Source organism: Panthera uncia (assembly GCF_023721935.1).
Source record: "Panthera uncia isolate 11264 chromosome C1 unlocalized genomic scaffold, Puncia_PCG_1.0 HiC_scaffold_4, whole genome shotgun sequence".
Taxonomy (NCBI): Eukaryota; Metazoa; Chordata; class Mammalia; order Carnivora; family Felidae; genus Panthera; species Panthera uncia.
In genome coordinates this window covers 14,058,153-14,085,183 of record NW_026057585.1, presented here as the reverse complement: position 1 = coordinate 14,085,183, position 27,031 = coordinate 14,058,153, and the positions used below count along the sequence as shown (strand labels likewise).

At 35.8% G+C, this 27,031-nt stretch overlaps 1 protein-coding gene across 3 annotated transcripts in view; it reads right to left on the bottom strand.

Moving 5' to 3' along the window:
- LOC125912321 (calcium-binding mitochondrial carrier protein SCaMC-1) overlaps positions 1 to 27,031 on the bottom strand; it is a 144,148-nt gene that overhangs the window by 99,645 nt on the left and 17,472 nt on the right. The window contains exons 2-8 of one of the 3 annotated variants that reach the window (XM_049616681.1): positions 24,774 to 24,900; positions 18,701 to 18,788; positions 17,393 to 17,451; positions 17,100 to 17,152; positions 9,639 to 9,797; positions 6,862 to 7,014; positions 562 to 669 (exon numbers count right to left, since the gene is read on the bottom strand). In XM_049616681.1, the coding sequence (XP_049472638.1) occupies positions 562 to 669; positions 6,862 to 7,014; positions 9,639 to 9,797; positions 17,100 to 17,152; positions 17,393 to 17,451; positions 18,701 to 18,788; positions 24,774 to 24,900 (747 nt within the window). Of the gene's footprint in view, positions 1 to 561; positions 670 to 6,861; positions 7,015 to 9,638; positions 9,798 to 17,099; positions 17,182 to 17,392; positions 17,452 to 18,700; positions 18,789 to 24,773; positions 24,901 to 27,031 lie in introns of those variants that run through there. The other 2 variants (XM_049616680.1, XM_049616679.1) reach the window with 2 other exon arrangements.

Sequence of the window (27,031 nt, the reverse complement as noted above, 5' to 3'; positions counted from 1 at the left end):
ATGAAATCACTAACTGGAAATCATTTCTCCCCCGCTAAATTTCCATAGTACTTCATATTGATCTCTCTTCTAGAATTCAAATTTTCTATTATGGATCATTGTTATTGATGTACATTTTTATCTCTCCTCTTCTAGACTGACCAAATGACCAAATCATGATTATTGATGCACATTTTTATCTCCTCTTATAGACTGACCAAAATGCCTCTCTGGCTTATCTCTGGATCTAGAAAAATGCCTTAAACTTAGTGACTATGCAATACAAATTTGACATGATTAATGATTAAGTGATTCTATCAATCAAGCAAGCAATCAATGAAATTTTTTTCTTCTTGATACATGTATGTATCTTCTTGATAGGTCTACAACACTACCTTGATCCTAAATAAACAAAAGAAAACATTTACTAGGTCCAACTAACACTCACTAGTGTGAGATTTAAATCCTGTAGCTAGAAAGCTGTTTATTGTACAAAATCCTGATCTGGGATTCATTTACTTTAAAAAGTTATAATTTGCACTGAAAACATTACTTTACTTACAGTTTTATAATAATACATACCTCCATGGGGTAAATACAGGTCTGGGCAGTTGCACCAGCCAATGAGCCAGATACAAATCTCTCAGTAATTCCTACTTTAGCATCATCAAAACTAAGCCATTTTTTATACTGTATAAATAAAAGCATTGAAATATATAATATTACTGAAATGGAATATATATATATATATATATATATATATATACATATATTGTTTCTAAGTTTATAATGTTAATTAGTAATATAAAATTATTTGAAAAAGTATTCCAGACACCTAACATTAGCATCTAGAGAAATACTTGATTTTAATTTTTACGCAATTAGTTGTCTAAAATAATAAGTAAGACTTCTATTTGGCCTCCTTTTTCCTTTTTCTTCCCCACAGAATGAGTTAGCAACATTAAATCACGTAAGCATATTAATGAATGTACTATTTCATAAAGGGCATGCAAATGACAAAAAGGGACAGAAATTGCATCTGTTATCTCTTTTTAGCCCCATGTCTTAGATATGCAAGGTACTTAATATTGCTTGGTTACTGGATAATCAAGAACAGTAACTTATTGTGAGAGGCTCCTTTTGTTACAAGGAACAATGGTTTACTCTGGTTAGCTTAAACAGCAGGGAGGTTATTGCAATAACACATGTGGAAATAAGGAAAACAATAGCGTAAAGGTCAGGCTTCGCAGGAAGTAAAGTAAGTCAAGTTTCATGGAGACTGAAACTAAACTCATTTAGGATCCAAGACAGCCTTAGCAAACTGATTATCTTGTCACCTGTTAGGTAAGATGTCTTCCTGTTTGCTTTTCCTAGAGGTCTATCATCAATATAATTCAACTAACTCTGGTTCTCAAATCAGTAACTCCCCATCAGAAAGTGTGATTGATTCAGTGAAGGCAGAGACTGCTACATGTTCCCAGCACCTAACACCCACCACCTTCTTCTTCCTTTTAGTAGCACAGCTGACTCAGTTGCCAACTACATTTCCCTCTTCTTTCTTGCAATTAGGTTGTGTGGCTAAGTGGCTAATTTTAGCCAAAGAGATATGAGGAGAAGCTGAGTGTGCAAACTCTGACATCTTCTTCAAGTTGCCTGTCCTGGACACCTCTTTCCTCCACCTCAGGAATGGCAAAGACGGAAGCAACCTCTGAAGCTAGGCACTGAAGATGGCAGAGATGTGCTGTTAGCCATGGATCACTTGCCTCTATCTCATTTAAGTTGTTGTGTTTTGGAATCTGTTTGTTAAAACAGCTTAGAATGAACCCCAACAAGAACGGAAATTGGTCACTAGATGTAGGGTACTACCATAACTAAAACCTAAAATATGTGGCACTGGCTTTATTGTTAGGACACAGATATTACAGTCTAAGCAGATGATGATCTTTCTAATGCTTTGTGGAAATGCTTGATAAAGCGTCCGCTGTGATAATGTGGGAGGCAGATGGTGTGCTTTTTGAGCCTGAAGTTCTAGGAAAACTGATTGTAAAATCTCAGAATATTGGTCAGTGTTGCATGTTCCTTGCTGCTTTTGGCACAATCTATAAGATATGAGGTAATATATCTCTCTGCTTTTCTGCTCTCCAAAGCCAGTTTGCAAGCAGAAATGGAAGGGAATGGAGCTCTGCTATGGGAGTTTTCTGAGCCTGGCTTTGTATTCAAGAATGGTGGGTTTCCAAGTTGGAAAGGCCACCTGCTTCTGTACCCCAACAGAAGGAAATAAGATTGTCCTAAAGCACTTGCCTATCTGAAAAAAATCATATTAGGGGCTCTGTCATTTGATTTCAGTTTATTGTTTCAGTTCACATCAACATAGCCTACTATAAAAATGAGAGAGAAGGGGAATGACTAAGCACAGGAGCTAGAAAATAAAATATCAGAGAAGAGATTTTTGGATGTGGTTATGCTATGTGGTATTGACTGGAAACAAACAAAGAAGAAGTCTAAGAAACTTCTGAAACAATTGTATACTAGAAAACCCATAGCAAAGCCTACAAGACCCTATGTTCCATTGATCTCTAAAGCAATTCTCAGGCCCCCAAATGTAAGCAGGCAGACACCTGGCCGTGGCAGACACTTCCAGAGCTCTGCATCACATTTGGACAGTTCTGTACAGACTCACAGACTCACTTCACTGACAGAACACCATCAAAAACACAAGCCTTTCATCTCTCTGTTTTGCTGCCTCAGGGCCTTCTCTGAAGCTGTAGGAGACTGTCCAGCCCAGAAGTCTGGGGAAGTTAAAGTCATAAGAGCAATCCTCATATAGTATGGGATATAAACTGGCAGATAAATAGCTCAGCTCTCTTCTTTCAGGCAGATAATTCTGAGAACCATTCTGTATACTTCCTAGAAGTTCCCTCAGAATCAAGCCCCTACTTCCTGTAGCTGAAACCTCATTTATGTACCCTTATATTGGCTTTTCTTCCTTCCATGTCTCACTGTCCCTGCTTCTTCACAAATAAGCTAGCTGTACCCAGACTCTGTTTGAGGGGAGCGGGGGAACCCAAATTAAAACAGTTGGTATTACTTCAAAAGTGGCCCTATGCACCAATTGAAAGCCAGAAATTGTCAGAGTAGATCAAAAAAACAAGACCCAACTATATGTTATCTATAAGAAATCCACTTTAAATATAAAGACACATACAAATTAAATGTGAATGGAGAAAAATATACCATGCTGACACCAACCAAAAGAAAGTGGGGTAACTATATTAATTTCAGACAGACCAGACTTCAGACCAAGGAAAGTTACCAGGGATAAAGAAGGGCATTACATAATAATAAAGGGGTTAATTATCTAAGAAGACAAAACAATCTTTAACATGTATGTGCCTTACAACAGAGCATCAAACTACATGAGGCCAAAACTGATTGAAGTGCAAAGAGTAGTAGATGAATCCACTATCATAGCTGGAGATTTCAATATCCTTTATTAGAAATGGGCAGATCCAGCAAAAAAAAAAAAAAAAATCAGTAATGACATAACTGAACTCAACACCACCATCAATCAACTGTATATAACTGACATCCAGATTGTTTCATCCAAGAATAGCAGAGTACACATTTTTCTCAAGCTCACATGGAACATTCACCAATAAAGACCAAATTCTGGGCCATCACACACACCTTAACAAATTTAAAAGAATGGGGATGCCTGGATGGCTCAGTTGGTTAAGCATCCGGTTAAGTGTCCAACTTCGGCTTAGGTCATGATCTCACAGCTTCTGAGTTCAAGCCCCCATGGGTCTCTGTGCTGACAGCTCAGAGCCTGGAGCCTGCTTCGGATTCTATGTCTCCCTCTCCCACCTGAGATCTGTCTCTCTCTGTCTCTCTCTCTCAAAACTAAATAAACATTAAAAACAAAAAGTTTAAAGAATGGAAAGCATACAATGGCTGCTCCGAGACCACAGTGGAATAAAGTTAGAAATCAGTAACAGAAAAACTATTTTTAAAATATCTACCAAATTTACCAAAATATGTGGAGATTTAAAAACACACTTCTAAATAACACACAAGCCGAAAAGGAAACCTCAGGAGGAATTTTAAAGTATTTTGAACCAAATGAAAATAAAAACACAATTTATCAAAAGGAGTTGGAAGCAGTACTAGAGGGAAATTTATAGCATTAAATACATATATTAAAAAAGAACAAAGACCTAAAAATCAATAATCTAAGTTTCCACCTTAGAAAACTAGAAAAAGAAGAGAAAATTAAATCCAAAGTAAGCAGAAGAAAATATGTAATAAGAATTAGAACAGAAAGCAATGAAATTGAAAATAGGAAATCAATAGAGAAAATTAATAAAATCAAAAGCTGGTTCTTTGAAAAGTGGTCCTAGAAAGTAGACGTAGAGAGTGGATCACTCACCAGTTACTGGACAATTATGGGATCTTGGTTGGTAAATGGGATGATGATAATCTATGGTAAGCTATGGCATTACAATTACTAAGATTCATAGTCATGGTGGGTTGGGATGAGATATTCATAGGCAGCAAAGCATTATATTATGCAGTTGCCCTAATACTTGAACAGCACGGGGAAAATTACAAGATTGTAGAGGTGGCTGGCTCTAATTCACTGTCTTAGAAACTTTGTTTTTTGGGGTTTTTGTTTGTTTTTTCTTATTTTCTTTTTCCTTCCAAGATTTTATTTAAATTCAAGTTAGCTAACATATAGTGTGGTATTATTTTCAGGTGTAGAGTTTAGTGATTCATCATGTCTTAGATCCTTTTTTTTAAAATTATTTATTTTTAAGAGAGAGACAGAGACAGAGTGCGAGTGTGAGAGGGGCAGAGAGAGAGGGCGACACAGAATCCAACACAGAGCCTGATACGGTGCTCAAACCCACAAACCATGAGATCATGACCTGAGCTGAAGTTGGACGCTTAACCGACTGAGCCACCCAGGCACCCCATGTCTTAGATACTTTGAAGGCAGATAATGTCAAGGTTAGATCAGCTGATTATCACCTTAAATCATATTATGAACACCGTAAGGCCTTCATATAAGCATTTAAAGAGAGCCTCATGGATAACTACAAATCAGGCCCAGGATATAAATGTAAAGGTAACAGTTACTAAGGAAACCATGTAGAGTCTCAAAAGGTCTCCTATGGTAAAGTGAAGACCCTCGCTGGGGAGGAGTAAGACCCTGACACATGGGATGGGGACATTTGGATGTATATGCCTAGAAAATGTAGTCTCTAGCACCCTCCAATTTGGCAAAAAGTTGCCTCCTTCCTAATCCTAGAGCAGAGAAGCTTCTCTTTGTCCAGAGGCAATGTAAAGGCCTCAAAAAGGCAGATACCTAACAAGAGGATGTTTGCTTTTCCCACAATCTGTCCCACCTATGACTGCCTCTTACTGCCTCTCAACCAATAACTTATATAGGGTCAGTCCTCAGACAGCCCAAAGACCTGGCTACTATGGGCTGGAAGGAACCAAGGGAATGGTGTGAGAGTGGATCACAAGAGTACTGACCGGGGGGATATGAGAGGTGGGATGTAATGCTGGATAGAGAAGACTTTACTGATGTGGAACACTCTCTCATGACACAGGACTCCTAAAGCCGGTTGGAATATACTACTGGGACTGCTCTTTAAAGCTTGGACACAACTACAGCTGGCAGCAAATGAGATAGAGATGTTAAAGTCTTGACAGATTGTTGAGGAAGGGGTCAGCAGACTCAGGAAGGTAGAAATATTACAATGAATTTTATCATGCCTGGAGAACCTACCAGTAGACTATGTTTCTAAGAGAAGAAGGGAGTCCTTGTTGAAAGACCCAAAGATGACTGTCTCAGGGTTGACAGCAGGGGACTATAGCTGCCATAGATTCCTCTGACAGATCTACAGAAGGTAAACAGAAAACCTTCGGGAAAGGATTCACCTTTCTAGATGTCATTAAGAATTTTCATGATTCATGGGAAGAGGTCAAAATATCAATTAATCAATTAATAAGAGTTTGGAAGAAGGGGCTCCAGACTTCAGTGGAGGAAGTAACTGCAGATGTGATGGAAACAGCAAGAAAACTAGAATCAGAAGTGGAGCCTGAAGATGGGACTGAACTGCTGTAATTTCATTATAAAACTTTCACAGATAAAGTTTCTTCTGATAGAAGAACAAAAAAAGTGTTTCCTTGCAATGGAATCTACTCCTGGTGAAGATGCTGTGAAGTCTGGTAAAATGACAACAAAGGATTTAGATTATTATATAAAGTTAGTTGATAAAACAGTGGCAAGTTTGACAGGATTGACTCTAATTTCGAAAAAAGTTCTACTGTGGGTAAAATGCTAATAAACAGCATCACATGCTACATAGAAAATGTTTATGAAAAGAAGAGTTCATCAATGGGGCAAACTTCATTGCTGTCTTATTTCAAGAAATTGCCACAGCCACCCCAACCTTCAGCAACCACCACCCTAATCAGTTAGCAACCATACCCATGAAAGCAAGACCTTCCATTTGCAAAAAGATTAGAACTCACTAAAAGTTCAGATGATGCTTATAAAGTACTTTTACTTAGAGTAAATACATAGTTGGTTTTTTTTTTGGTTTTTTTGATTTTTGTTTTAGATACAATGCTATTGCACACTAAATAGACCACATAACTTTCATATGCACTGGGAAACCAAAAACATATTTGACTCCCTTTATTGCAGTGATCCAGAACCAAACCCACAATATCTTCAAAGTATCATTTACACAATGATATCTACTGCTTGTGCACATGCCAGTTTTCTCTCTCATGAAAGTTCAAATTTTTTAATTAAATTTAAAACCTGATCTTTATCATAAAATTCCACAAGAAGTAACATTTTACCTGTTCATAGGCCCCAATCTTGAGTGTTGTCTCAGGTGCAATTTTAAAAACATTTACACCATTCCCCCGCCAAAGAGAATGAATTCCTCCTTCTTTTACCATCTGCTCAAACCCACCAATCAATCTCAGTCTCCTTGACTTTAAACTATGAACCTAGAAATGAACAGGAAATTTATTTTTTAATTTATTTTGTTGGTAATATGACAATGATGTTATTATTGCTAATAAAATAATGATATATAAATATAAATATCTATGATATTCAACACCATTTTCATTTTTGTTTGGAGACATATAAAATTGATATATTAATTCTTTTGTTTTACCAAATACATACTTTAATCTCATATATCAAAGAAAAGAAGAACTTAAAGAAAACAGGAATGACTTACCAGAAAATTTTTACACACACAAAATGTGTTGCTGTTAATATATCACAAGATTATTAAAAAGTACACTGAAATATGCACTGAAAAAGGAATGGATGAGAATATGTCAAACTTTCAAAAGTGGATACTTCTGGGTAGCAAGGTGTTGTGGGATGAACTGCGTCCCCCTAAAATTTACATGTTGAAGTCCTAATGCCTATTACCTCAGAATGTGACCTTATTTGAAGACAGGGTCTTTATACAGATAATAAAATTAAAGTAAGGTCTTAAAGTGGGCTCTAAAATCTAATATGATTAGTATCCTTATAAAATGAGGAAATTTGAACACAGAAATATGTAGAGAGGGAAGACAATGTGAAGAGACACAGAGAAAAGACAGTCATCTCCAAGCCAAGGAGAAAGGCCTGGAACAGATCCTTTCCTCAGTGCCCTCAGAAGGTGCCAACACCTTGATCTCAGATTTCTAGCCTCCAAAACTGTGAGACAATAAAATTTGGTTGTGTAAGCCAGTCAGTATGTGATATTTTGTTACAGCATCCCTGGCAAACTAATATACAAGGATTACAGGTCATTTTAATGTCCCCCTTTATACTTTTCTTTATTTTCCCATTTTCCTAATGTTTTATTTTATAATAAGAAAAATGTTATTTTTAAGAGAGTGAAAACTAAAACAGTAAAATACCCTCCTGGCTATGATATAAGAGAATAATAATGGGAGAGCAGGGTGAAATGGGTATTCTCACCTCCTATGGGAAGAAGTCTGGAAAAGAATTTAACACTAAGCACGTGCACCCACACAGCTTTTTAAATGTTCAAATCATTACTTAATTTCTAGGAACTATTTCTAAATAAATAATCCTAAATATGATAAAAATATTCATAAATAATGATGTTAATAATTATGAACTATTATGAATTATAATTTTAAAAGAATTTTAAAACCACCTACATGTCCAAGAATAGAAAAAAAAACAAAAATAATAGGACATATCCACTTGAAATAATACAGTCATTAAAACCTGTATTTGAAGAATACACAAATATTTGAAATATTTGAAGAATATCTGAAATAACATGAAAACATGCTCACATTATCCTGTTCATTACAAGAACAAAAAACAGTATATAAATTATTCATATATACTGCTACTTAGTAAGAGGCATTCCTGCTATAGATGCAGAAGAGCTGGAGAAAGAAAGTGCAAATATGTTTAGGGTTGCATTGTGGATACAGATCTGAGTGTTCTCAACTTGGTTATTGTAAAAAAAATGGGAGAAGGATATTCCTAGGCTGCTACTACTGTGCCTCATCACCTAGCACCCATAAGAGGTAGCAGGATCTGCAAACTTTTCATTCTGTCTGTAGAAGATGATGTCCCCCAACATGTTGTCAGAAAGCCCCTGAACAAAGAAGGCATGAAACCCAGGACCCAAGTGCCTGAGATTCAGCATCTCATTGTTCCACGTGTCCTGCAACACAAATGATGGCTCTGAAGAGATAGCATACTAAGAAAAATAAGGAAGAGGCCATAGAATATGGTAAACATTTGGCAAGAGAAGGAAGGAAGCCAAAGGAAAATAGCAGGAATAGATTGTCAGGAGATGGGAACTATCCCCTCTGAGAGCTCCCAACGTGTACATCTGAGTCTGTCAGAAATAAGATTTTCTAAGAGTAACAAGTAAGATCAGCCATCAACCGAAAAACACTATTCATAATCCATTACCAAATGTCACCAATATTACCAAAAAAACAAAAGACAAAACAACATCCAGTATGTAAGTTTAATTACAAATTTAAACTCACTAGACTGTGAATTATAAATTTTTATATCCTTGCAAAGAAAGTATTCTGCAAATATTAAATTTGAATTATGATAGTTAACAGACTAAACTATGCACTATTTTAAAACTATCATTGATAATCCTTACTCGGTAAAATAAAAATAATTTGACATTACCTCTAGTGAAGTATCAGCCACTAGTAAACTTTAAGTAACTTATTTTCCAGTTCTTAGAAATATGCTTAACACTTCATTAGTAGAATACAACTGTGTTATTATGTAGGTGCTAGAGTCTAAAGATAACCAATAAATAAGACTAGTGGTGTCTTATCACTTCTTTGGTAGATTTAGTTATATTTCTGGGGAAAAAAAACCTCTAACAGAGTGTTCTATTATTATTTCCAATAAAAACTAATTCAAATAGCACACAAGCATCTGTAAGAAAATTAAGAAATCTTTTAATATTGAAGTAAGAAAATTTACATTTTCAGAAAAAGTAAAACTTTAATGGGAAATAGGATGAAATGTGTCAAAATATTTCCTTTTGAAAATTAAGGAGGGTTTTTCAAGTTATGTTAATGATTAAGGGGTAAAGTGTGCAATCTACCTGCATCATGACTTTCAAGCGGTCAAAAGGTGCCGTGCATGTCCTTGCAACTGCCCCGGCTATACCTGCTGCCACCAAACGCCTCCACCAATCTCCAGAACACTTCTCTTGCTCAGTAAATTCATCTGGAATAGATATACTCTCCCCTATGTCAATTATCTGATACGATATAAATATGAATTACATAATAAGGAAAAGTATAACCACTTGATAAATTAAAAAGATAACTTTTTACAAAGACCAAAAACCCAAAGATTTTTTTTTCATATCTCACCGCCTGTTAATGAAGACTGACAATTTTCTCAGCACTTGTACTAGACCAAATGATTTTTAATAATACATTCACATATAGGTTTAAAATCTGTAAAATCAATTACCATTAGAGTTATTAATTTTAAATTATCAACCTATTTAATCTCTTCCATGAAAAATGTAAATAATCAGTGCAGTGACCACATCCTAGTCACACACCACAGTGCCTGCCACACAATAGGTAAGGAATAAATGCTTAATTAAGTTTCTTTACTTTATTTAAAATTCTCTCAAATTCCACTGTGTACTTACCTAAGTCAGAATTCAAGAGCAGCATTTTATATGCTTTAATTTCTTTATTACTGACATCAATTCTTTCCTCAAATGACAATTTTCTTTTTAAAAATCTGAACTCTGACAAGTTTTGCATTTCACTTTCTTTTCAGTAATCATACATGCTTTTGCTAAGCTTGTCCGTTTTTGCTAAATGTTGAGGCAGTGTGACTCTCTGGAAAGAGCATCACACTGGACTCAGGGGATCTAGGTTCCATTACTTGTCAATCATGGTGGACAAGTCACTTCTCTGGTTCTTAGTTTTCCCACCTTCAGTTTATTCATTCATTGAATGCCCCCTTTCCAAACACCATTCCACCTCAAAACCATTGTACTTGATCTCCCCTCTACCTAGAACAATCCTCCTTCGCTCTTTCCATGAATTCTTCTCTAACACTTAGCACAATTTTAATTAGTTCATTTCTATCTATTGGTTGCTTCCTCCTTTAGAAATTAATCCTGATAAGAGCTGCAAACTAGTCTTTCTTGCTCACTGTTGTCAACCTTGCACCTTGGTCTATGGAGATAAGTGTGCTCAGTAAATAGGTGTTAAATTAATAAATTAACATGCCACGTGCTGGGCTGTGTATTCATAATATTATGGTTCAAAAGTTACTTTCTTCCCTCTGGGAGTTTATAGTATAATGAGAAAAATAGGAAAGGAAACAAGCAATTATAACACAGAGGAATAAGTACAATAATAAGGGTAGCAAAAAAAAAATGTCTTAAGAACATAATACAGGGGTGCCTGGGTGGCTCAGTCAGTTAAGTGTCCAACTTCAGCTTAGGTCATGATCTCACAGTTTGTGGGTTTAAGCCCTATGTTGGGCTCTGTGCTGACAGCTCAGAGCCTGAAGCCTGCTTCAGATTCTGTGTCTCCCTCTCTGTCTGCCACTCCCCTGCTCACACACACTTTCTCTCTCTCAAAATAAATAAATAAACATTAAAAAAAATAACATAATATAGAGACACTGAATGGAGTATAGAATTTTCTTTGGCAGGGGGGAGAGATGAGTGGAACTGTCAGGGAACATTTTCCACACAAAGTGACTTAGAAGTAGCAAAGCAATATGAATCCAGGTATTCTGACCTCAAAGGTTAACTTCTTGTCTATCACACTCTACTATCTCCCTATAGAAGTAGGCATTAACCTAGGGAATGTTCTAGGCAAAGGAAATAATTTCTTCAAAGATACTGCATATTCTAAGAACTGCAAGACTGTATAAAGGGATGGAAGGAGGATAAAGAAAAGCTCAAGACCTCAGAATAATGTTGACATTTCTGGCTTGGGCAACTAGGAAGTTAATGACACCATTCAGCGAAATGGAAAAAGAAGGTCTAGGGAACAGATGATGTTGTGTTTATGTTTGAGGTGTCTCAATTGATGTCCAATGAATGCTTGTACATGCAGAAGGAAGGTATGCTCTAGATGGAAGAGTAAGTGGGACTGCCTAGGAAAGAAAATGTACAGAATGAGACGTAAAGAAAGCTTAAAATAGAATATAGAAGAAAACATATAAGAAACAAACTGTGGAAGAAGATCCTCAAGAGATATGGAAAAGTAACGATAGAGAAGTGGGAAGAAAACCAGGAGAATGCAGTGACAAGGAAGCCAGCTGAAGAGAACATTTAAAAAGAGAGAGTGGTAAGATCTAGAAAATATACATTGAACTAACATTTGGGAGACTGGCTTAGTAAAATAATTTTTATAAAGTGCTAAAAGCAAAGCCAGTTAGTTGAGAAGTAAATGGAAAGTATAGCCATGAAGACTGTAAAAAAGATAAGGTAGCTAGAGGGAACATCAGTAGGATTATACTTTTTTTAAATGATACTGACTTAAATATGTTAAATGTTTAAATGCAGGATATTTAAATACAAAAAATAAAGGAGATAAGGAAGAGAATAAGGCCTCTGAATGGGTCAAAGATTAAATCAAAGGGGAAATCAAAACAATATCTTGAGACAAATGAAAATGGAAACACAACATACCAAAACTTATGGCATGCAACAGAAGCAGTTCTTAGAGGGAAGTTCATAGTGATACAGGCCTACCTCAAGAAACAGGAAAAACCTCAATGTAAATTTATACCTTAAGGAACTAGAAAAAGAAAAACAAACTAAGAAAAAGTTATAAGAAGGAAAGAAATAATAAAGACCATAGCAGAAATGAAGGAAATAGAGACCAAAAACAAAGCAAAAAAAAAAAAAAAAAAAATCACCAAAACTAATAGCTGGTTATTTTGAAAAGATAAACAAAATTGGGAAACCTTTAGCTAAACTAAAAAAAGAGAGAAAACCCAAATAAAATCAGAAGCAAAAGAGGAGATAATATAAAGGATACCACAGAAATACAATGGGTCGTAAGACACTACTCTGCACAATTATACACCTATAAATTGCATAATCTAGCAGAAATGGATAAATCTCTAGGTACATACGATGTACCACACACGACTGAATCATGAAGAAAAAGAAAATGTAAACAGACCAATGAGAAAGCAGACTGAATCAGTAATCAAAAATCTCCCAACAAATAAAAGCCCATGATCAGATGGTATCCCTAGTGAATTCTACGAACATTTAAAGAAAAATTATTACCAATCATTTTCAAACTCTACTAAAAATCTGAAGAGTATAGAACCTTCCAAACTAATTTTTACAATACCAGCATTACCCTGATACCAAAGCCAGACAAGGACACTACAAAAAAAGAACACTATAGGCCAATATTCCTGATGAATATAAATTCAAAAATCTCAACAAAATATTAGCAAATAAAATTCAATAGCACATTAAAAGGATCATGATAAATGGGATTTATTTCTGGGATGCAAAGATGGTTCAACATACACAAATCAAAAAATGTGACATCACATTAATAGAATTAGGGATAAAAATCATATGATCATATCAATAGATGCAGAAAAAGCATTTCACAAAATTCAACATCCTTTCATGATTAAAAAAAACTATCAAAAAATTGGGTAGAGAATGAATATAACTCAACATATTAAAGGCCATATATGACAAGCCCACAGCTAACATAATACTTGATGGTTAAAGGTTGAAAGCTTTTCCTTGAAGATCAGGAACAAGACAATGTTGACCATTCTTCCCACCAATCCTATTCAACACAGTACTGAAAGTTCTAGCTATAGCAGTTGAGCAAGAAAGAGGAAAAAAAGGCATCCAAATCAGAAAGACAGAAGTATAATTGTCTCTGCTGCAAATGACATGATCTTATATATAGAAAATCCCAAAGACTCCACAAAAAAACCTGTTAATCAATGAAATCAGTAAAATTGCAAGATACAAAATTAATATATAAAAATCAGCTGCATTTCTATACATTAACAATAAAATATATGAAAAAGAAATACAGAAAACAAACTCATTCATAATAGCATCAAAAACAATAAAATACTTAGGAACAAATTTAACCAAGGAAGTAAGAGACCTACAGATTGAGGACTAGATGACATTGATGAAATAAAATGAAAATGTGGGGCGCCCGGGTGGCTCAGTGGGTTAAGTGGACGACTTCGGCTCAGGTCATGATCTTGTGGTTTGTCAGTTAGAGCCCCACATCAGGCTCTGTACTGACAGCTCAAAGCCTGAAGCCTGCTTCCAATTCTGTGTCTCCCTCTCTCTCTGCCCCTCTCCTGTTCACGCTCTGTCTGTCAATAATAAATAAACATTAAAAAATTTTAAAAAACAAATTGAATATGACACAAATATATGGAAAGATATACCATGCTCATGGTTTGGAAGAACTAATATTGTTAAATGTCCATATACCCAAAGCCATCTATAGATTCAACACAATCCCTATCAAAATTCCAATTGCATTCTTCACAGAATAGAAAAAAAATCCTAGAACGCATATGGAAACACAAACTCCAAATAGCCAAAGCAATCCTGAAAGAGAACAAAGCTAGAGGCATCATACTCTTTGGTTTCAAGCAATACTACAAAGCTCATAATGAAAATGTATGCTACTGGCAGAAAAAGAGACACATAAACCAATGAAACAGAATTGAGAGCCCAGAAATAAATCCTTACATATAAATTCATATTTGACAAAGAAGCCAAAAATATTCAATGGGCAAGATAGCCTCTTCAAAGAATGGTGTTGGCAAAACTGGATAATCACATGCAGCAAAATGAAATTGGACCCCTACCTTAAACCACTCAGAAAAATGAACTCAAAATGGATTAAAAACTTAAAATGAGACCTCAAACTATAAAACTCCTTAAAGCAGACAAGGAAAAATCTTCTTGACATGGGTACCATCAAGGACCTTTTGGATATGACACCAAGAGTATAAGTAACAAAAGCAAAAATTAATTAGTGGGTCTACATCAAACTTCAAAGTTTCTACACAGTAAAAGAAACAATCATATATCTTATTTAGGGTTAATATCCAAAATATATAAGGGACTCATACAACTCAATAACAAACAATCTAATGAAAACAAATGAGCAAAAGAACAAAACAAACATTTCTCAAAAAAAAAAAAAAAAGACCTATAAATGGCCAATGTGTATATGAAAAGATGGTCTACATCAGGGAAACACAAATCAAAATCACAATATTACCTCACACTTGTTAAAATGGCTACTACCTACAAAACAAGAGACAAGTGTCGGTGAGGATGTAGACAGAAGGGAACCTTTTCTGCAATGTCGGTGGGAATTTAATTGGTGCAGCCACTATGGAAATCAGTATGAGGCTCCTCAAAATATTAAAGACAGAACTATCATATAATCCAGAAATTCCACTTCTTGGTATAAAGCCAAAGAAAATGAAATCAGGATCTCAAAAAGATATCTGTACCTCCATGTTCATTGCAGCATTATTCACAATGGTGAAGTTACGTAAACAACCTAAGTGTAAGATGTGATATATATACATATACACAATAGATTATTACTCAGCCACTAGAAAGGAGAAAATCCTGCTATTTGCAACAATATAGATGGACTTTGAGGGCATTATGCTAAATATGAAATAAGTCAGATAGAGAAAGGCAAATACTGTATGGTCTCACTCATATACAGAATCTAAAAAAAGCCAAATTCATATAAACAGACAGTAGAATGGTGGTTGTTAGGGGCTGGGGAATTAGGGAAATGAGAAGACGTTGGTCAAAGGACAAAACCACCAGTTATTAGGTGAACAAATTCTGTGGGGATCTAATTACAGCATGGTACTTATAGTTAATACTGTATTATATACTTGCAAGTTGCTATGAGTGTTCTCACTGCAAAAAAGAAATGATAATTATGTGAGGTAACAGAAGTGCTAACTAACTAACCCTACTGTGGCAGTCATTTCACAATACATAAGTGTATCAAATATTATGTGGTACACCCTAACTTACACAATGTCATATATCAATTATATCTCAACAAATCTTATAAGGATATAAATAGATAATTCATAGAAAAAGAACACGTGAATCTCTAGTATTTCTACGAAGAGATGTTTAAAATGGACTAAAATCAAAGAAGTGCACATTAAAAGAAGATACCACTTTGTACCCAACAGAGTGGAAAGTATTAGAAAACTGGACAATACCAAGCAATACGTAGAGAAACAGGAATTTTCAGGCATTGCTGGTGGGAATGTAAGCTACCATAGCAAGTTATCCTGGGAAATAACATGGATATATTTTATAAAATTAAGACTGGATAACCTACTGAAATTTGCAAATGCATATTATTTCTGACTCAGAAATTCAGGTGAAATTCCCTAAGCTACAGTAGAGGAAGGCATTTTGCTTGAAGTTGAAGAAAACTATTTCTTATCAGTTCCTATTACTAGGAAAATGGATAAAGAAGATGTGTTAAATGTATAGCATGCAGTAGTTAGAAGCAATAAACTAGATGAATGCATAAAAACAAGGACAAATCTTAAAATCATAATATTGAGTGAACAAAGCAAAAAATCAGCTGTGGCCTTTAGCAGAATACTATCTATGTAAAATAAAAGCACACACATGAAACACTACATGATTCCTAAGATCATATACATATCCAAGACACAGAGGAAACATATTAGAATAAGTGCCTATCATAATAAGTAACCTTTACTGAAGACATGTATTACCTGCTCCGCCCTTTTCTACATTTATTAACTAATGTACTAATTTAATTCTCAAAACTCTTACCATTATTATACCCAGTATATAATTGAGAAAACCTGAGGCACAGAGGGGTTATATAGCTAGTGGATGGCAGAAGCGAAGTTCAAACCTAGGCATCTGACTCCGAAGCCTATGCTCTTGGCCCTCCCTTATATTGTCTATGGAGAGGAGGATTTGCAAATAGTATACCATGAATAAATGATTAACTTAACCCCCTGCATCAGAGATCTAAAAAAGAAAAAAAAATGTTTTCAATTATAAAACCTCATTTCCTCCTCACAACTGAGTCAAGTGCTTATATAAAACGAATAGGTAGATTACACAGTTGATCGTTTCTGATTCTGAAATTTTGCATTTTAATGATTGACTTTGCATTTCCTATGATAGAAACCTAACTGAGTATATCATTTCTGTGAAAAGAATTAAAGTATATTATTTTTCCACTTTCCTAAGATAGTTAACTATATCGGAATAACTTATTCTCAATGCAAATAGCAGATAAGTATCTACTTTAAGTTCTAGGTTTTACCAAACAAAGAAATTGTGGTAGCTGTCTTTGTACATATAATACTAACACTCCTTGCTAAATTAGTAGAACACTATTAGGAGAGAATTTTGCTATTTTAGCCACTGAGGCTGGAAGTAGTATAGGGATTATGTGATCATAATAACAGCTATGGCATTTGTGACAAAATAAAAATATAGTAAAATACAAAGTAATCTTACGGTAGAGCGCTTCCAGAAATGAGCAATTTCATCAATATTTTTTGCAGGATGAAGTAAAAAGTAGTGGGGCGCCTGGGTGGCGCAGTCGGTTAAGCGTCCGACTTCAGCCAGGTCACGATCTCGCGGTCCGTGAGTTCGAGCCCCGCGTCAGGCTCTGGGCTGATGGCTCGGAGCCTGGAGCCTGTTTCCGATTCTGTGTCTCCCTCTCTCTCTGCCCCTCCCCCGTTCATGCTCTGTCTCTCTCTGTCCCAAAAATAAAATAAAAAACGTTGAAAAAAAAAATTAAAAAAAAAAAAAAAAGTAGTACTTCCATTCATCCCAGTCTATTGTCATTGTTCCATCACTATCGATGCTGAAATTTACAACAGAAATAGTGCTTATAACATTTATAATAAATCCTCTAAGAATAAGTACTAAGTGTAAGAATACTCTGTTGGATATTTAAAAATTTTCTAAGACAGCAGATTTATGTTAGTTGTTCTTACATGGAGACAACCTAAGTGTCTACCAATGGATGAATGGATAAAGAAAATGTGGTATGTGTGTGTACACATACACGTGTGTGTGGAATATGGAATATCATTCAGCCATAAAAAAGAAGGAAATCTACCTATTTGAGACAACATCGATGGACCTTGAGGGAATTTTGCTAAGTTAAACAACTCAGACAAGGACAAATACCGTATGATCTCACCTATAAGTGAAATATTAAAAAAATAATAATAATAAAAAAGCTCATAGATACAGAGAACAGATTAGGGTTGTCCAAAGTGGGGGTTTAGGGAATGAGTGAAATGGGTGAAAGAGGCCAAAAGGTACAAACTTCAGTTATAAAATAGGTAAGTCATGGGAATGTAATGTACAGCATAATAACTAGAGTTAATAATCGTATACTGCATAATTTTGAAACTTGCTAAGAGAGTAAATCTTAGAAGTTCTCATTGTAGGAAAAAAATTTTTAACTATATATGGTGACAGAGGCTAACTGGACTTATAGTGATTATCATTTCCCAATATATGCAAATATCAAAACATTACATTATATGCCTGAAACTAGTGTTTCATGTCAGTTACACCTCAGTAAAAAAATAAATAAGTTGAAGTTTTAACTACAAAAAGTATTCTTATCAGAAAAAATAATAGTAGTAAATAAGAGGGTAGGAGGAAACTTTTGGAAGGGATGGATAGATTTATGACACAGATGTGGTAATGATTTCCTAGGTGTTCACTTATCTCCAAACTCACCAAGTTGTGTATATTAATTATGTACAGTATTTTGTATGTCAAAAAAATTAAAAAGAAACGTGTTAAGTCAATTGCTTAAGAGAATTACATCTGTTCTTTGAACTAGAAGCAGGAAGGATTTTATCCTAGGGACTTTGTGAAGTGTAAACACTTCATGATTTAGTCAACAGCATTCTCACAGTTCAATAAATTTCTCAGGGACTCTTCTTATAACACTGTCAATAAAAGATGATGTTATAAAGGCAGGCAGGCAGGAAATGAGGGAGGCAGGGAGGAAGGAAGGCGCTACATATATAGCAATTAGTTTCTAACATGGAACTAAATAAAAACTGTTAAAAATAAGGATGAGGACTGACCTTTGTAGAATTTTTTTTGCCTGAGCTTCAGAAATATTCACACCCAGTGATTTCAAAGCAGCAATTATTTCTGAAGTTTCTATTATTCCTTTAAAAAGTGAAAAAATGTCAAATTAAAGTATCTGAAAAGATAAGGCAATATACTTAGAACATAATAGTCTTTAAAAAGTCCATGTTTTTTAGGCCTATAATTCCATATTCACAACACAAAGCTTAAAAGCTCTGAAAACTAAAAGACTTCTTGTATATTTGTCATCAAAATTCATTTGGTAGTCAATTATTTATGATTCTATATAATTATTCATTTGTTTCATTGAAGAAATACTCACATATATAATTGCACAGTGGTACCCCAAATCTCACTTGTAGTTATCACATAATATATCATACAGGAACTGTATTGCTTGTCTAAAACCCAAATTCTAAATTTCTAAACACATCTGACCCTAAGGATTTCCAGTAAGAGATTGCAGATCTACAACAGATTTAGATTATGATACCCACTTGGAAAAAATTTAAAAGCTAACTCTGAAGATCTGATTCAGGCACATGAAAATAAGGCAACCCAACATTTTATAAGGTAAACTAAAAAAATAATAACATACCTAAATTATAATACAACACAAAATCTTTTTTTAAGGTGCATTTTTTAAAGTTTATTTCCTTTTGAGAGAGAGAATGAGAGCAGGGGAGGGGCAGAGAGAGAGAGAGGGATAGAGAATCCCAAGCAGGCTCCATGCTGTCAGCACAAAGCTCAACATGTGGCTTGATCCCACATACTACAAGACCATGACCTGAGCTGAAACCAAGAGTCAGACATTTACCCAACTGAGCCACCCAGACACCCCCAACACAAATTCTTTTTAGCACAACCATATCCTATGTTATAACTCAAATCAACTGATATATTGAATACAAGCCTACTATGCATCTCAATCTCATGTTGCAGGATGTTATAAAGGAAAAATTAAGTATTCCATTTTCTCCTCAAACTCTAAAACACATAACTCATCATGGTACTATCCAAGTCCAAAGAACCTTTGATTCCTCCTCTGTGTAAAACAAAGAGTTGAGGATACTCAGTCTTTTAAAATATGAGGACATTTCTATATTAAAAAAATCAACTTAATGTCACCTAGTTGAAAATATGTAACATCAAAAATATATGAATTCAGTCGCATCTTTAGTTCATATTTTATGAGCCATAGCTGCACCTGTATACATTTATAAATAGTGCACATATGTATGAGATATATTATTCATTTAGCCTATAGATAAAGCCCAGTATTCATGCATAGAATTTCAGACTCTTTGCAATCATTCCAAGGCCCCTAGCGTTCCAAGATTCACAGGGTGGAATTTACTGGTCTATTCCTCAGCCTAGAAATCAAACTTTTCTTCAACTGGGAAAACTGAATCCTCTGCCTTATATCCCATTACAATCTCTGAACACTATGCTCATTAATTCAATAGTTAAAAAAATGTATTTTGAAAGCATACTATTAAAATCACTATGCTAAATGTGAGAGAAGCCAGAGATTAATAAAACAACAACCCCTGAGAAGCTTGCCAGCTTGTATGGATGAACTACTTATTTCAAAATTATATCACACTGTGCCAAATGTATGTTATAGGATAGTTATAAATAAAGTGTAATGGAGGCATAAATAAAGGAGTGAAAAACAAGAGTCACAAATGAAGTACAATAAAGGATAAACAAGATACCACCAAAGAAACAAAAAAGCATTTCAGCAAGAGATACAGTATGAGCAAGGTACACTTACTTGTTTAACAAAGATTGATTGAGGACTTACATACAGTACTAGAAAGCAGGATAATAGCTACTTTAGTGGGAGATAGTGATTTGGCAGGGATATAAAAGGGCTGCTTCTGAGATACTACTAATATTTTGCTTCTTAATCTGGATGCTGTTTTCATGTTGTGTGTTTGCCTCGGGAAAATTTGTAGAGCTTTTAACTTAGAATGTGTGCACATTGATGTATATGTTATATGTCAGTGAAATTTCCCCCAAAAAATAGTAAGTTAGGGCCAAACTTGAAAAGCCATATTAACCAGGTCTGACCTTGACTGACAATTTCCTAATTTTGCCTTTGTTCAAACTACTTACTCTCTTTGCTCAAGAAACCCTTTCTTTTCCATTCTATTTACATATTGATCCAGCACAAATCTGAAGTGTCCCTTGGCACAATTAAGCTCTCCTTATATCGCTTCTAGAGCAATGATCATAGTCTGTCTTCTGTATGTTTATTCTTAATTCACCCCAAATGGTGTGCTTCTGAAGACCTTTGTTCACACAGTTCCTAGTGCAATAACTCACATATAGTGCTCAAAAACTGTTTGCTTCATTTAACTAAAATACATTAAGTAATTTTTACCCTGAAGAAGCTAAAAATACAAGCTAAGATGTAGAAAAAATTAGGTAATGTGTTCCAGAATATAATCAAGGCATATGACCTGAAAAAGAGATTCAAAGTTGTTTTTAATTATATGCAGCAAGCATATAATGGACTTGAAATAAATTCAATGGAATAACAATAGTTAGATGGATGGAGAGGAGGAACACAACCATTCCAGCATTGCAATTCCAGGGAGAAATACAAAATATTCCATTCCCGTACCAGTGATTTATTGCTAAGTAACAAACTATTCCAAAATTTAGTGGTTTAAAAAGGATATATTTGACTATGAGTATGCAATCTGAGCTTGATTCAACTCATTGGTTCTTCTTGTGTTGCCTGGGCCACTCCTGTGAATTCAATCATCTGGAGGTTCAACTACAGCTAGAAATCCAAGATGGCTTCACTCATATCTATTACCTCAGATGGAAATGTAAAATAATTGATTACTAAATGAGCATTTCTCTCCATGCGATCTCTCCAACTGGGTAGCTAAGACCCCTTTTCTGGTGGCTCAGGATGTTCAAGAAAGAGTATTCCAAGAGGACAAGTTCCAATGTACAAATACTTATTAAGCCTTGCTAATGTGCTAATGGCTGAAGCAAGTCAAATGGCCAAACACAGGTCTGTGTGGTATATGGCTACACCAAGGCATAAGTGCTGGGAGATGTGGTTCACTGGGAAAGCCAATGGAAGGCAAAATTATTTAACCTTCCTTAGCCTCAGTGTTCTCATCTGTGAAAAACAGCTGCTACGAAGACTTGTGTGAGACAAAAATAAGATATAGAAGATAAAGTCCAATAAATGTTAATTTCTTTCCCACCATTTCCTCAGGCTCCAAAAAACTCCATCTAAAAAATAATCTTAATGATAAAATTATGTTCAATAATTACTTCATTCACATTTTTACAACAGCATTCCATGGACATTTTGGCTGAATAACTGAGCAGGAGCTCAGATACTACTTGGTGAACGAAGTTAAATAGATGAGATTACACTGGGGTTTGAGCACTTCCTGCTAATGAGTTTGATAGTACAGCAGCCCACATGCATCCTCTTGCCTCCACTGATTGGCATAAGGCCTGGAAAGCCTCCTGGGGGACAGAAAGCAGGTGGTAAACATTGAATCTGGTATACTATTAATGTTTAACAAATATAATGTGTGATGAGCTGGGAGAGTCCCATCAGGAACAATGATGTCAGGAAGGAAAAGCGTGGGAAGGTATGATGCAGTGAGCCAGATCCAGTAATAGAATTCAGAAGGAAATGTCAGCTCCAGGGTCAATGATACACACCTGACAGCAGAAACTACCCTATCCCAGCCAATCTGGAAGCATTTGTACACTCTGGAAGAAAGTGACTGCATATTCACATGAATCGAGAAAGCTGTACTTTGAGGCCCAAAACATTCTGGTATTGTCAGACACTTGATAAAGCATAACAGAAGGGAGGAGTTTCCTGGGGCTGCCGTAACAAAGTACCACAATCTGGGTAGTTTAGAACAATAGGAATTTACTGTTTCACAATTCTGGAGGCCAGAAGTCTGGTCGTTTCACATCATCTTCCTCTGTGCACATGTGCCTCTGTGTCCACGATTCCCCTTGATGTGACACCAGTCATATTAGATATTGGGCATTACCCTAATGACATAATTTTAACTTGATTACTTCTGTAAAGAACTGTTTCCAAATAAGGTGACAGTCTGAGGTACAGGAGGCTAGGACTTCAACGTATCTTTTTTAAGCTGCACACCCCTCAACCCATAACAGAGGATGTGCTCCCTTTTCCACACACAAAAAGCATGCTGGCCAAAGTAAACTGGCTGAGCTCTGCAAGGTGGTCACTGAAGCGGCAACAATGATGACACAGGGAGCAGGCAGCTCCGCCAGACCTGGTGCTCCTGCAGGGCTCCTGGAGCCTGAGCTCTGCAGGTCAGGTGGGCAGTAGCCCCGGTGCCCACAGCAGAGCCTCACACCAACTGTTGCAGCTCAGGTGTTCGAGACACATGAAGCCCGTGAGAACTGGGACTGTGGCTCTCAGGACTTTGGGGGCTGAGTCCTGGCAGTTTGACTAGACAAGGCAGAAATTAAAAGATCTATATTGCCAATCACTATATTACTTTCGGATATCCATCTTTCCTCAGAAAAAGTATTCTCTATTATTACCAAGAGCTACAAGCAGTGATTTACAGCCTACCAGAGATAGTGATATCATTATATTTTACTAATGGCATTCTAATTCCGCTGATTATCTGACACGGTGGATTTTCAGCTTACAAATGATGATCATGGCGGTAAGCAGTAGTAAGAGAGTGAAATTCCAGAATAGCACAAGAACAGAACTACTGGTCTAAGATCAGCAGCAACCAATGACCAGGTCTAATTTACATAAATTAGTAAGTGGTACCTTTAAAGCTTCTGGGTACTATTTCAGTAGCAGAACCCAGAAAGGCCTAAACTTCTTTCTGGAAAGTGAATGGAAGCATAGAGCGCTGCAGTATGGATATCACAGGTCACTAAAGCCTGTGACATTCAGGTTACATTTTGTTTTACCCAAGAATCTTTCAGTACAATCCTTTAAATAGCTTTTCTGGTACAGTTAGAATTTTTCAATTAACAAAAACCAGATTTCACAAAACTTAAAAAATCAACACATATGTTTCTTAAATAGCATATAATTAGGTTCTAATTACCTGTGGTGGATTAGCCACATATGGATGCAGAAATGGTACTCTACTTTTACCTATAGTCTTTCTGATTTAAAGGTTTGTAACAAAATATACCTTTTCTCTGTAAATCAGCATGGATATTGATTGCAGCACTATGAATAAAAGATTGGAAACATTCTAAATGTCTAACAATATAGGAATGATTCATGTACTCATAAATAGAATATTTCAGAGTCATTAAAAACTATGTGAAGAATACTAAATGAAATGAAAACGCTTACATTGTAACATTCAGAGAAAAAAATAGGACACCAAACTATATATACAGCGTGACTACAATTTCATTTAAAGAAAGAAAGAGAAACAAAGAAAGAAACAGAAATAAAAAGTCTAGAGGGAAATATAAAAGTCTAGAGGGAAATATAAAAATATATCAAGGGACACCTGGGTGGCTCAGTCAGCTGTGTCCGACTCTTCATTTCAACTCAGGTCACAATCCCACAGTCTCAGGATCGAACCCCACACCAGGCTCTGTGCTGTGTGTAGAGCCTGCTTGAGATTCTCTCTCTCCCTCTCCCTATGCCCCTCTCCATTGCTTGCACACACATGAGCATGCGCTCTCTCTCAGGTAAAAACAAACAACTACATATTTGTGTGTGTGTGTGTGTGTGTGTGTGTGTGTGTGTGTGTTAAACCTGACATCTACACAGCAGAGTTACAAGTAACTGTTACTTTATTTTAGGATCTTTTCTGTGTTATCTAACTTTCCTGCAACCAAAATATTTTCAAAATCACACAAAAATTATAACACTAATAAATATAGTTTATATATTATTTTTAGAAATAAAAAATTACTGCTAGACAAGTAATAGAAATAACTGAATCTTTGATGACAGGAGTAAGTAAAAGCTAGTAAAAAAAATCCCTTTAATACTGACAATTATTATTCATGTTAAGCTAATTGTGAATAAAACACAAACACACACACCATCATTATTTTTGTCCAGGCTATTAAATGCCAGCCTCATTTTTATCTCATGGTCTTTAAGGTACTGCATAAATTCTTCAAAGTCCAATCCTGAATCATCATTGGTATTTCCAGCTTCAAAAATGTGCTACAAAAAAGTAGAAACTCATTTCAGAGATGTATTACAAATAAAGCCACTGTAGCATGCTAACATTGACACATTTCATACTAATTATCATTTTCATCAGCATCCATTGTCCTAGTTTTTCAGTCACAGCTACAAGGCTAAGTACATTTGTGATTTTTAAACTTGTGCAATACTAGAGTCAATAGCCACCATGTCATTCCAAATAATTCTGAATCTTATAAGTCGGTAAGTATTTACCAGAGGTAAACAATGAATGCCAAGTACCTTGAGGGAAGAAAGGTACTGAGATACATAGTCTTTGCCATCAGAGACCTCACACTCTATTAACCAGATGAGATAAAATACTTAAAATTTTGGTATGACTCACAGCTTAATGGTTTGAGACTCAGCCTTATGGAGTAAGAGTGTATATTCGAATCTCACTAGGTTGTTACAGTTTTTTAAATAAAAAATTAATAATCATAATTCTTAAATATACATCATATGTATTTCCAACAGACTCCTACCTCAAAGAGATAGGCCATGTCTTATTCATCTTTGTACCATCCATGCCTAGCATAAGGTATGGCATACTAAGGCTCTTAATCCATATTTATTGAATTAAAAAATAATGTGAGGGGTGCCTGGGTGGCTCAGTCAGTTAAGCATCCGACTTCGGCTCAGGTCATGATCTCGCGGTGCATGAGTTCGAGTCCCACGTCGGGCTCTGTGCTGACAGCTCAGAGCCTGGAGCCTGTTTCAGATTCTGTGTCTCCCTCTCTCTCTGACCCTCCCCCGTTCATGCTGTCTCTCCCTGTCTCAAAAATAAATAAACGTTAAAAAAATTTTTTTTTTAAATACTGTGAGCTGGACACTGGTCTAGGTGCTAGGGTTAAAAGACAAGAAGATGCAGTGCCTTCCCTGAAGAAAGTTACAGACCACTCACATAACCAAAGAGAATATTTCAGGTGTTATACTGGGAATGAATTCAAGGTATAGTAGAGTTGGGGGGGGCGGGATTCAGGAGAGGAAGACTGTATGAGCTGAGACTTGCAGAAAAAAAAACAAAACAGGCATTAGCTGAGCAAACAAATGTGAAAAAACATCCCAAGAATACATCACAGTGTCTGCAAGCAGGCAGAACACATGTTAATTAGAAAAAACACATTAATGGGGCGCCTGGGTGGCGCAGTCGGTTGAGCGTCCGACTTCAGCCAGGTCACGATCTCGCGGTCCGTGAGTTCGAGCCCCGCGTCAGGCTCTGGGCTGATGGCTCGGAGCCTGGAGCCTGTTTCCGATTCTGTGTCTCCCTCTCTCTCTGCCCCTCCCCCGTTCATGCTCTGTCTCTCTCTGTCCCAAAAATAAATAAAAAATGTTGAAAAAAAAAATTTAAAAAAAAAAAAAAAAGAAAAAACACATTAATAACGATAGTGATAACAACAGCTAATATTTATGGAGCACTTACTTCTAAGCACCTTATACATATAAACTCATTTAATCTTCATAACAACCCTACATTGTTCCAATTTGCTAAGGATAAAATGCAAGGGAGAAAAGTAGGAGACACCATAAGCACAGGGAGATCGTGAGAGAACTTACGTGCCACAAAAAGGATTTCAAATGAATTCTATAGTTAGTATTTCCAAATGAGTGGAATACATGTGGTGCTTATGTTGAAGTAGTATTAAATAACACTAAATCACAGTGTGAGAAAATTATTCTCATTTCAATTATCTTTCAGTCCTTCTGGTAACATCATGGGCAACATTTCAGTTTTGTGCTAATGTTCCTGAATACTTGCCAACTTAAAAAAAAGGGAGGATAAGTAACAGGATAATTTTATCAAATAATACAATATTTAGCCAGCAATTCACAACACTAATTTGTTTTTATTTTACGCTTAATTTTATTTTTTATTTTTTTAATGTTTATTTATTTTAAGAGAAAAAGAAAGCACAAACTGGGGAGGGGCAGACAGAGAGAGGGGGAGAGAGAGAATCCCAAGCAGGATCTGTGCTATTAGCACGGAGCACATAGGACTTGATCCCACAAACCATGAGATCATGACCTGGGCTGAAATTAAGAGTGGATGCTTAACCAACTGAGCCACCCGGGCGACCTGTATTTTATGCTTACTTTTAATCAACTAGCT